The 12590-nt window shown below is 33.2% G+C and overlaps 1 protein-coding gene across 4 annotated transcripts in view; it reads left to right on the top strand.

Annotated features, from left to right (window-relative positions):
- Positions 1 to 12590, top strand: part of RYR2 (ryanodine receptor 2) — a 383162-nt gene that overhangs the window by 318534 nt on the left and 52038 nt on the right. For all 4 annotated transcript variants that reach the window (XM_058834705.1, XM_058834704.1, XM_058834703.1 and 1 more), the window contains 5 exons: positions 1469 to 1580; positions 2253 to 2349; positions 6598 to 6701; positions 7249 to 7300; positions 7435 to 7488. In XM_058834705.1, the coding sequence (XP_058690688.1) occupies positions 1469 to 1580; positions 2253 to 2349; positions 6598 to 6701; positions 7249 to 7300; positions 7435 to 7488 (419 nt within the window). The remainder of the gene's footprint in view (positions 1 to 1468; positions 1581 to 2252; positions 2350 to 6597; positions 6702 to 7248; positions 7301 to 7434; positions 7489 to 12590) is intronic.

The raw sequence follows: 12590 nt of genomic DNA, 5'->3' as shown, positions 1-12590 counted from the left end.
TCTTAAAAAGTTTTTGCATTTGTATTTATCTTTTAAAAAGAACCTGTTTAAGATTACTACCATTTAATCTTACACTGAATAGCAGTGTTTTTGTCTGTTTAATTAAATATTCATTGTTTAACTACTAATATTTTTTGTATTTCACTAAATTGGATAACCGAATTTGGATTGATTATTGAGTTTACACAAATACCAGAATTGTCACTACATATTTTACATATAATGCTTGATTTTGTTGCAAGGGAGTATTACCATTCTTTCAGGGTAATAATGCTAGCTTCCTCTGGTTCCTTGATTCAGTGGAAGTACAGAAGAGTGTTAGTTTGTAAAAGAAACAAATCCTCCATAAAAAAATCAAACAGCCTGCCCAAAGTTCAACTCCACTTGACTCTACAACAGTTGCATAGATGAAATCAAATTATATCGTATTTATGGAAGATGTGTGAAATAAATCACAGAACCTCTAAATATGTGAGAAAGAAGTGATTCCTAGCACAGCCTGCAATCATAGTTCCCAGTTATCCAGTCAGGCTATATACAGAAATATGTAGGTGCTCCTCAGCACCACAGCAGTAATTTTCTTTGGAAACAAGAGTAAAAGAGTGAAGAGGAAACCCTAAAAGCATAAAAGATAAAGAGGGAGTGCACCCTATTTCATCTCATGCTAGTTTCTGCCAAAATGCAGAAAAATAATTTCTTTTAAGACAGAGCTGTACTTTTATGAAATGTATCTGAAGTGTTTTGAAGTGTTTTTTGTACGTTCTGTCTGTGCTACTTCACAGGAAAGATTTAGTCTTAAGTCATTGTATTTGCCACTCTTTTTTAGAGTTAACTCCTTTCCGTCGTAGCTGATCATGGTGAATATTATAAATAAAAGATTATTCGTACACATGAAAATTTCTTTAAAAATATTGTTTGAGGCAATGTGAAGGTGCAAAATTAACCTGTACAAGTGTAAAGAGTTACATAGAAAAGATAGAATGAATGAAGATTCTTTGCATTAGAAGTTAAGGCTTCCTGAGAGATGGCCTTATTGATGGTAGTATTCTATCTAAAAGATAGAAAAAGTAGAATGAATTAAAAAAGAAGAAAGTCTGTCATGTTGGAGTCTGGAATATAGAGTGTGTGCCCTTGTTTCTGATACTTAGATATAAGATCTTTATGCTTTTTCCAAAAATTTAAGATATATAAGGTTTTTATACTTCTGAGTATACTTCCATATATACTGAGTATACTTCCAGACTCCAACATGTATCATACCAGGAAAAGGAGAATTTTGCTTTATTTTCTAAATTTTAATTCTACGATTTGCCTGAGTGCTTGAACTCCGTCTACAACATTTTTTCTGATCTATTCTTCTTCTGTTGCTTTTCTACTAGATTTATCTGTTAACTAACATTTCTACTAATATTTCCAGACACTAGGGACATTGCCATATTATTTTTCCATGTGTATTTTGTGTAACAGGTTGAGCATCCTCAGCGATCCAAAAAAGCAGTGTGGCATAAGCTGCTGTCTAAGCAGAGGAAAAGAGCAGTGGTGGCCTGCTTTAGAATGGCACCGTTGTATAATTTGCCAAGGTAAGAGCTGTATTGTTCTGTTTTTCACAAGTGCACTAACATTTATACAGAGCTGTTTGACAAGCTTAAAAGGAAAAAGAGAAGAAAAGCAGTAACTGCTAAGCTACTTGGCATTATAAATTTTTTTTGCTTTCTTTTATTAGGTTTAATTACTTTTTTCTATCTGCTGAAAAGAGTGTATTATTAAAAATTGTAAATTAAAAATTATAATTTTCAATTTCTCATTTCATGTCTAATCCTGAACATTAAAAATGCAATTATTTAAGCACAATCCAAAGTTATATATTGCTGTCATCTAAATATTACATAAAAATATAATATATATTAAAATATTTTATATTAAAAATTAAATTTTCCAATGTGGAAATTTATTTTTTTTATTTATTATATTTACATTTCTTTAAAGTTTTATTTATTATTTATTCCTAAATAATTATTACCATGTTTTAGTACCAGTTTTACAAGTTAGTGGGACAGGTTTAAATAAAACATTTTAATGTAAATTTTCTTTTTAAATGGATGCTTTGAAAGGTTTAACCATAGAAATTTTGCTTCCCTTTTAAATTATTGTTGTAATGACTGGACAGTTCCTCAAGTTTAATAAAATTCATATAGACCAAATCTTCTTTTTAAAAGTTTACAACTTTTGTTGTTTTGAATGTTCCTTTTTAGACATCGAGCCGTCAATCTCTTTCTTCAAGGCTATGATAAATCTTGGATTGAAACAGAAGAGCACTATTTTGAAGACAAACTGATAGAAGACTTAGCAGTACGTCTGGGTGAAAGGGTCATAGGAATGTATTAAGGATTAACATTCATCTCGTATAGTAATAATTATAAATCTGTGAAGTAGCTAAGATAACATTTAAGCTATCTCTTCCCAAAGGGATGAGCTATAACCAAGTCACTCTGACAGCTTTTTAAAAATTGCACATGATGGAGATTCCAAAATCCCCTCCTGTCTGCTCCAGGGTTTCAATAGCCTTTTATAAAGCTTTTTTTCTAAATTACATATAAGTTGCCGTTATTCCCCTATCTCTTAATCTCCTGCCCTGTGGAGAACTGGAACAGCCTATTCCCTACTGTTTTGCCACTAACCTTTGTGTATTTGAGGACTACATAATCCGCATTTAAGCCATTTAAGTCAAAAGGTTAGAATACGAAACTGGAGGAATCTATTCTTAGATCAGTCAGTTCCTTAGAAGCTGTGAGCTTCTTCACAGAAATCTGCTTCTTCATAGAAGAATCCTCTTGTCAAGGACATGAAGATTTTTCCCAGTGGCCAAGTGTTAGAGCCATGTCTTCAGCCTTGTAAATACCTATGGTGATTTTCATTTAAGTCTGGGGTCCTCATCCCTTACAAATGTCTCTCTGAAAGCTTTTTCATAGCTTGGGCAAGAGCTAGTACTAGGAACTGATTAGTCCCTGGGAGGTACAACAGGACACAGTCTGAAACCACTCTTTTTATGGAAAGGAGAGCCGGCTCTCTGCAATAGAGAGAAGAAGAACCGTTACATTTCTATTAGAAAAATAGTAATAATCTGCTTTTACTGCTTAAAGCTTATGCTTAAAACCAGCTACCCAAGTTGTAAACAATTTTCAAAATTAGAATCAAAGTAGTGAAAAGGAAATCAGCAGCAATGAGCTCAACACAGAAAGACTGTAGAAGTTCAGTTTTGCCAGCACACATGCAGAATTAATTTCTTGTGGCATCCTTATTCTACAAACAAGCATTGTGAAAAAATAAGAGATTTCTACAAATGTTTACTTTGTATGCAGCCATTTAAACTGATATCCTTATGTACCCCAACACAAGGCAAGTGTTTTAAATAGTGCAAAAATGATTTTATTTTAGCAGTTGGGAGCATGAGCATGCAGTGGAACAACAGAGGTCTTTGCGTGTGTGTGTGTGTCTGTGCAGGTGTGTACATGTAAAGAAATAACCCAGCATGCTAATTTGGTGGCACTGACATGAAGGATTATCTCCTTACCTCCACAATGAACCTATATTTGCTATGCTTATTAATAACTCCTTGCTAACCAGTAGCTTGAGTGAAAAACTGTCTCAGAGAAGACAGACTGGCCTGGCTTTTATATCATCCTTTATTAAAGAAGACCTACAGGAATTCCCTCAAACATATGGATATGTGTGTTTCCATTGCCCTCCTTGGGAGAGATGTATTGCACCTTTCATTCGAAAGAGCACACAAAACTCCATCTGTCTTTTAAGTAAATTTGCATCACATTCTTGCTGCCTTAAAGTACACTCACTCTCAGAAGAAGAGTTTGAGTTTCAGCTTTGTGGAGCTGATACAGAATGCTTTGTGGACATCATGAAAGATGTGGTTGTGTTGCTGGTGAAGGTTCCTCTTAGGGAAGCTATACCCTGTTTTAGCAAGGAACTAACTTTATTGAACTGTCAAGGTGGAATCACAACCTAGGCTAGGGCAGCAGAACTCATCTGGAAGGTGAGAAAGAAGGAGTCTTGGGCTCTCTGATGTATTCCTGAAGGGCTGTCTGAAGTTTCTGGACTGTTCACATATCAAATAGGAAAATTAATTAATCCAAGACCCAGAAACTATAGGTAAGAATCCTGTCCTTTAGCTCTAGTTAGAGCACTGCAATCTTTTATGCCATAGTGAGTTTTTTCTCAATACTGAGAACCTTGACCATTCTTTTCTGCTAAGTGAAAATAATTTAAAGGAACAAATTCTGTCAAAGTTACTTTGTTCCTGACTTTGCCAGATCCTGGAAATTTACAGACTGGTGGTAAGAGCTTTTTCTCAGATGTGGGAATTGAGCATTTGCATCACATAAAAGCAGAGAACTGAACTTACACTTGCAGCTTTATCCTTTAGTCTATTATACAAGTATGGTACTCCTTCTTCCACTTGTGAAATTAAAGGAGAAAAGTATACACTTGTGCTCTTTTTGAGGAGCTTAATTGTGCTGATTCTTAATTCTGATTCAACAAATCAGGTCTCTGAGGGAAATAGATTTTTGATGTTTGATGTTAGCATCATGAGGTATTCAACACTTTAATTGAAAAATGCTTGTGCTTAAGTAAATGGGTTATATGTACACTTAAGGTTATTTGACATAATTGTTGATTTGTTATACTGGTAGATGTTAATGGACATAATAATTTGTGAGAACAATATGTTAAATAGAAATTTAGATTACATAAAATAGTAATAATGCAATTAGATGATATAAAGTAATATTTTTTAAGTCTTCAAGATTTAGAAATGGCAGCTAAAACTTAGCCAAGTTATTTGTTTTACTCTCTTATGCTACATTCAGGTAAAGCTTTTTGTTTTACACTTAAATAATTATGTATATTTATGTTAATTCATAACTCATAATTAATTCATAATTAATTCAGTGTCTCAAGACACTGAAAATTAAGCATACTTATTTCCCAGAAATGTCAGAAAATCATTGACTGTAGTGTTCATGCTGTGCTTAATAATGAGTTCTACTTAACTCAGTCATTGGTGAATTTGATCCTCCATTTAATTTCAATAAATCTATGTAAACTAGGGACACATTAACACAACTTCTGCCCTTTTGTTTCTTCAGTTTTTATAGCATTAAGGAGATATTCTGGTTGATAACATTATGAAGTACAGAACTTCCAGTTAAGAGAAAGGTCAGCCTTCTAAATGAGATTGAAATAAAGAGCAGAGGAAGACATCCATAATTATTCTGGTCTTATTATTGATACTGTAAATATTATCACATATTGAAAAATGTGAAACCTTGTATGGCCATCATAGAGTGGTGTATGAAACGACCATCATGCATAGACATCAACTGAAGGGAATTCTCGCTGCAACCTGTCATGTTTGGTACAGCTGCGTGGGAAAGGTGGGCTTCACAGGCCCACAGAAATAGTAGTATTCAAAGACACCTGTTAGCATGCCCACAGGAATCTGTTTGGCGTTTGAAATTGGTTTTCTTAATAGACAACAATCCATTTTCCTTGTATCTCTGAAGTAGCCAACCCATCCTTATTGCTTAACAGATAACTTATGGCAGTATAATAATGTATTACTCAAATGGAATTCTTCTTATTTGTATTTTGGTGTATAGTGGTAGATGAAAACAAGGAGGAAGAGTGGGCGTATTTTATGCAACCAATTTTCTTTGAGCTGCCAGATTTTTTCATAGAAAAAAGTGTCTGAATGAAGGAATTTTGTTAATAACTTGACAGGCAAAACTTACTTTCTGAAATGTCTTTTGGCAAATGGTAAGAAACCAAAGGACTGTAGAGATTTGTATAGATACTTTTTAGACCACTGCTTTGGTCATTCATTATAGTACTTAGGATTACATTTTTCTTTCAACGAAAGCCAACTAGAGCTGTCCAAAACTGAAAGCAATATAACCACATGAAAAAAGAACCTTCTTTATGCATTTATGTATTTATATTATTGAATCATATATAATGTTTTTTGTACATTACTGATTTGTCATCTCCTAAAATTATACATCTTGCCAACATTTCTATTGTTGGTAGATAGAGGTGCTTGTGTCTAAAACTGTTGGTAAGCTTCAGGTTTGGATTTCTTCTCCCTCAAAGTCTCTCAGAGTTTCTTATTCAACATTATACCTAACATGGACTAGAAACGGGATTCTCATTTTTATCTGATGGAGCTGGTTAACATAGCAACGGACAGTATAATAGTAAATGGTGGCATCTGGTTGCTACTAGTTCTGGATAAGAGAGTAAAAGATTGAAGTTATTATCAGAAACTAGGGAAGAGGGTTGATTTTTATGAGGAGAGGAAATCCAAAGCTTTGTAAGTGGTACCATCTGTGTAAATCATCATGGTCGTAAACACAGTTGGGGTTAAGTTTCTTAATACTTTGCTTGGAAGTTGCTTCCTCCTGGTTGTCCAAATAAAAAATGCATGTTAATATTTAATGTTTAGTAAATTGCACAGAGTAAAACATTGTTCACTATGGATAGATAATTGAATATACTTTTAAAATCTCTTTTTTTCCCCTAAAGAAACCTGGAGAGGAACCACCAGAAGAAGATGAAAGCCTTAAAAGAGTTGATCCTTTACATCAACTTATTCTGCTATTCAGTCGAACAGCCTTGACTGAAAAATGGTAGGGATGGTGTGAGAGACTACAGAGTGTATGCAGATTTTCAGATTACTTCTGTATTTGACATCATATAAGTCTCTTTTCAAGTGAGATTGCATAAGCTAGGCCAAAATGTGCGTATGAACATACGGTGAGTTTGAGTTACACTCAAACCTCTTTAGCTTGTGGTATATAAAGAGATTTTAACATGACTTTTTCATAGTTATGAATGTTGTGTTCAGGGCTCACTACTCCTCTGTCTTCCGTCTATGTTCCCTATTAACAGTTACATTCTGAATATGAAATATATTCTAAGTCAAATTAAAAATTAACTATATTCACTTTACTGGAATGTGCTTATGTATTTGTGAATGCTGTGTTTGCAGCTGGCTATACTGTCCATTTGTATATGTTAATCAAGTCTTCATTTTTCAAAAATATCTTGTAGTTATTTATGAGCATAGAATTATTTAAAAATATTTTTAAGATGTTTAAAAATATTTTTGCAATTCAGTTCTTCCGTAATGACTCTAATCTTCCTCATTTTACTTTTCCTCTCTCTATTAACCAGCAAATTGGAAGAAGATTTCCTGTATATGGCTTATGCTGACATTATGGCAAAGGTAACTTGTTTGATACCTACTGCTTATTTTGTGTTTTAATTAAGTTAGTGATGAAGATCAAGAGAAATAATATGTAAAGTGTTATCAGTAAATTGCAAGTTATCAACAAATGTTTTCTTTCTGCATGATATCAGAGCTGCCATGATGAAGAAGATGATGATGGTGAAGAAGAAGTGAAGAGCTTTGAAGTAAGATTATACTTGTTTTGTTTTTCTTGTCATGTTAGACGTTTTTTCATAGCTTCCAGCTGACATTTATGTTTTTTGGTTCATGGCTTACTGCAGCTTATTATGCCAGTGAACTGCATGTCACAAGCTGGATATGGCAGATATGAGTCCCCAGATTAATATTACTAAAGAAAACCATGCACAGTATTACATAATATGAGATTAAATAGAGAACAGTTTAGTGGATCTTACATATTTATCTCATTTAACTTTAACTTTTTAGTTAGGTATTACTGAAATTAATTTATTTTATTATAAAATAATAAATAATAATAAAATAATATTTATATATTTTATTTTATTCTAAAAGTCTGTTAATAAGAGACTGTATATTTTAAACTATTCTGCCTTACCTTTAGTTGTTTTTTAAAATACTATAATACTACTTTTTGCAGTCATTATTTACATTCAGTACCAGAAATTCATACAGTAGTTTTATGTTCACATATATGTTAGTGTTTCTTAATAAAATGTGAACTTCTGTTCATCAGTACTGCTAAGATTTTTTGCTTGTGTTGAGAATAGGAAATCTATATTTATTGCTTTTTAATGTTGAGTTTTTAGTGATCATCTCTGTTTGAAATACATATGAGTTGATGACAAGTGTAAGAGTTGAGTCCTTGTATGTGCTTGCTCTGGGATCTGTCTCTCTTTTTCCATTAATAAAATGGAGTTTGCAAGCAATTTGTCTCTTCTGAGGGGCACTGAGGGAATTAGCTCTTCAATATTTTTAATGTATTAATGTGTTTTGGCATATTACAATTCTGACATTAAATGGATGTCTCTTTTGTCTTTCAAATCAATTAGTATTTATATTTCATATCTTTACTAAAACACAGAAACATGAAATGAACACTTAATATTTCTTTAAAAAAATCTAAATATACTGATTCATTTGCTGGAAAAATATCTGTGCTGCTCTGATTGTTGAGGAGTGGTTTGGGTCATGTTTACTTTTATTCCATTGTTTTATAGACATAGACATGTTCTATATGTTTTCTACATGATGCTGCATGATATAGCACTGAATTATTTAAGTACATATACTCTATTTTACTGTATAAGGATATCAGAAAGAATATCAATACTAAATTATTTTCAACCACTCAGAAGTCCAGTTGAGTTACAAGTAATATACTTAATATATAAATTCTTGTTTCTTGGTATATATCTCAGTATGAACCAAAATTTCAATGGGTTTTTCTGATTTTTTTTTTTTTTTATTCTTTTCCTCTGGGAGTGCAGTATATGACTTACCATTGACAAAGAATATTCATTTCTATAGACTCTTATCATTTAGCCTGTACATGCTTGTTAGATATCAAAAGCCTCATGCTTATAAATATGAAAACTGTTAAACAGGAAGTCACTGAGGTGTACGAAAAAATTTTATCTGTAAGGAATTTGTTAGTGCTCCTTACCGAAATTACAATGGGTTCTTTGTTCAGCATTCATATTTTTGTCTTGAGAGAAGATCCTATTCATTTGTTTCTCTTTATTATTTTTCCTGTACCTGTGGAACTTATGTTTAAATAATGTATTTATGTGTTCAAAAGACAATTTTGTGTATGTATTTGGTCAGTCACCTGCAGAAAAAAATTTTGGACGTCTTTTTCTTATTACTATTTCGCTTCTTGTCCTTGCCCTTCCTTAAGGTGACAGGATCACAACGCAGCAAGGTAAAACAAAAAAAATATGTGTGTATTTGTCTGGGTCTAATTCTGTGATTTTTCAGGCCCAACATCTCGGATAAGTTCAACTAAAGGGTCTTGAAATCATTTTTAACATTTCAGTTCCAGCATGACATCTCTACCAAACCCTTTTTGTGCGCAAGCTCTTTAAAGATTTCAGGAATTATTTGTGCAGAATATGCCATGTAAAATTGTGATACTGTTTTGGGGAAGACAGAGTGTTGTTTGGCTTGTTCATGTTGTTTTGCTCGTCATGCCTTTTGTGCATCAGTTATCTTCTACCTGGTTATAACTTAAGTTGAATTATTAAAACAACTTACTTGGTTATTAAGGGAAAGTAGTTGAACTTTTTTCTGTATCTTAGCAGACACACATTTCTGATATCACGGTAGAATTCCATTTCCAATGTTTTCCACGGAGAGTATCAATCGTAGTTCATGTCTGATTCAAATCCTTTAGAGCTGAGTCCTTAGCCTTCATCATTATAGTTTTTGACAGAAATACTCCTTAGATACTCCTTACCTTGAATGATTCCTAGTTCTTCCACGTTTTCTTTAAGAACATAGAGGCAATAGCTCTGAAACTTCAGTGTTAATTTTTTTATTAGCTCAATTTCTTACATGGCCTTTTGTTTCTCATCGTGAAAGCCTCACCATTTATTTCTGAAAGGTGTCCCATGGCTATGCAGCAGACTACTTGCCTGCTCCATGCAGGTAGAAATCTCAGTTCCCACTTTTGGCTCAAGCCACTTGCTGGTAGTGCTGCAATGATATTCTGGGAGAAGATATGATGTATGGAGTAGCTGATTTTTGGTTCTGAGGTGTTTTAATGCAGTTATTTGTGCTGTGGCTAGTGACAGCTAGATTAAGTAAAGATGACTTGCTTGAGATTTGAAAGGCATAGGTTTAGCTAATGGTCAGACTTCAGTCATTAACTTCAAATTTAATTTCCTACGGCAGTGTAGGGAAACAAATGCAAACTTCTCCATGAGAAAGAGCAAGGTGATTTTGGTATTTTTTTTTGCTAGCCTTCTATTAACATTCAGATCACAAAAGAGAGAGGTTCCCATGCATCTGTGGGGAATAAGATGCATTTCAGGGTAAACTTTACTCTTACTCCAAAAATTTGCACAGGTCTGTTCCACCTTCAGATGATAAAGTCATTATCCTGGAAGATGAATGTGCTCACAAAAAGTTATTTAAAAGGTATTGTAATTGCTACAAACACAAAGTACATATTAAAAAATACCCAAAGAAAACATATAAGCAATCTAATAATATAATTTCTTCTTTTTTAATTCGAATAATTCAGCTATTCAAATAGTACGTATCTGTCACTCTGCTTACCTGGTTACCATACACTAAATCTTATATGCTCCACAGAAAATTTCCTGCTAACTGTAAAGTATTTTAAAAGGGAAGAAAAAGTGCAACAAGAAATAACCCTTGCTTTCTTCATACATGGCATTAAACAGTTGTGCAGATGTGAAACTGTACATACCAGCTGCGTGTGTGCTTGTGTGTGCATTTGTGTGTTTCTTTCTGTCTGGCAATCAAACTTCAGTGTTGAAGGCAATTCTTTTATTCTATCCTGTGTGTGCATGTGAAAAGAGAGACTGTTGAATTTTTATGGGGATAGAAGTCTAATGCTCCTCTAGACTTTAAAAGTGTATGGTGTTTGAAGTCTTGAATCCTTTCACAGTCAGAGCAATGGAGACATTTGGGCAAGTTTAGAATGTGATGAAAATGCTGAGTGTATTTTATTGACAGTTCTCTTGCCCATATCTCATACAGTGTAGTCTCATTTTTGTACAATTATGGGTTAATAGTATGAACAATAGAAATGTGATAATAATGTTCCCTGTATGTTAACATGTTCCTGTCAGTATTTTCCTGCTAGTATTTGTTTTGGGTTATTACAGTTGTCTTTGCCCCTTCCCCTTTGTCTCTAAGGTAACTTTTTGTCATATTGAACTCAATTGTCTCCCTTTAAAGTTGGTGTCACTGTCTCCTTTCATTCTATCTGTTAGGAAATTCTTTCAATCAAACTGTTTCACCAGCTGAATGCAAATAATTTTCTGCATTTGAGTCACTCTTACATATTAATGTACGCTAAATACATGTAGGATGGGAACTCAAAGAAAGAGTCAAAATTTAGCTCAAATTTTTAAATTCATTCGTATTAAATTGATTTAAATTGACTCTTCACAAGAAGAAAAGCAATGGGGGGAAATAGAGCTTCATATGTCAGTTCTTTCCGTTCCTGTTACTGGTAGCAACTTTGTTGATAGACTTCTGTATTCACAAGTTTATTAACTAAATGATACGTTGTGCTGTCACTTACCTCAGACAAAAATTTTCAAGTTTCTGTACATACAAATAATGCAACCTCATAAGGCTTCAGCCCTTTGAAGATGGTTACCTTTGTCTCGTACTGTCACAAGTCCTGAATAAACCACTGAGTGTCCCTATACCACATATTTACAATAAGTAACTATTTATTATATGAATTAAGATCAGACTCAATATTCAATTTATCAATTCTAAGAAAGTAAACATTCCAGTCACTGTGTAAAAATGTGTTTTCCATCAGTTTTTCCTACATGTAATGGTTTGTATAGAACCCAATACATGGTTTCACTCTCTACACTACAGAATACATTATTTATTCATAGAATAGTTTGGGTTGGAAAGGACCTTTAGAGGTCCTTGAGTCCAAACCCCTTGCAACAAGCTGTGATGCAATGATGAAGTCCAAAATGAATGATTTAGGAAAAATTCAGTTTTTACTTGCAGAGGAGAAACCAGCACATATTGAACTTAAAGGATTAAAGTATATGTAAATATGCATATATAAAAAGATACAGAAGTATTATGCATGAGTACTTGGTATTTTAATTACATAGCTTATACTTATGCATTCCTGACATTGAAAGGAACAGATGTTTTGCCAGTGTAAGTCTTGCCTAATAGGATTTGTTCTCTGGACTGAACAGAAGTCTGGAAAAGTATAAAATATGAAGATAATTCAAAGGAGAAGCATTCATCTTGTAATAGCTGAGTTGAAAGCAATTTCTGTACTTTATATATTTTTATTTATTCTCTTTAACTTAATTTCATGATTTTGTATTTAAAAAGGAAAGAAAAAAGAACACTCTGTGAAAGTAGGATCTTACACCAGAAGTCTGTATTTTGGAGCTTAGTGGTGGCAGCAAATAAACCTCTCCATATCTTAGCTCCAAGGGAGACACCAAGAATCAGTCTCTGTATGCATTACAAGAAAATTTAAGAATTTCAGTGACACACTTGTCAGTTAAATCTTCTCTTTAGTTTTAGCAAGTTTGTTGCTTACAAATTCAAACTAAAACTTGTG

This window comes from Poecile atricapillus, chromosome 3 (assembly GCF_030490865.1).
Source record: "Poecile atricapillus isolate bPoeAtr1 chromosome 3, bPoeAtr1.hap1, whole genome shotgun sequence".
NCBI lineage: Eukaryota > Metazoa > Chordata > Aves > Passeriformes > Paridae > Poecile > Poecile atricapillus.
The sequence above is the reverse complement of the archived record's forward strand: the minus strand, read 5'-3'. Positions and strand labels throughout refer to the sequence as shown.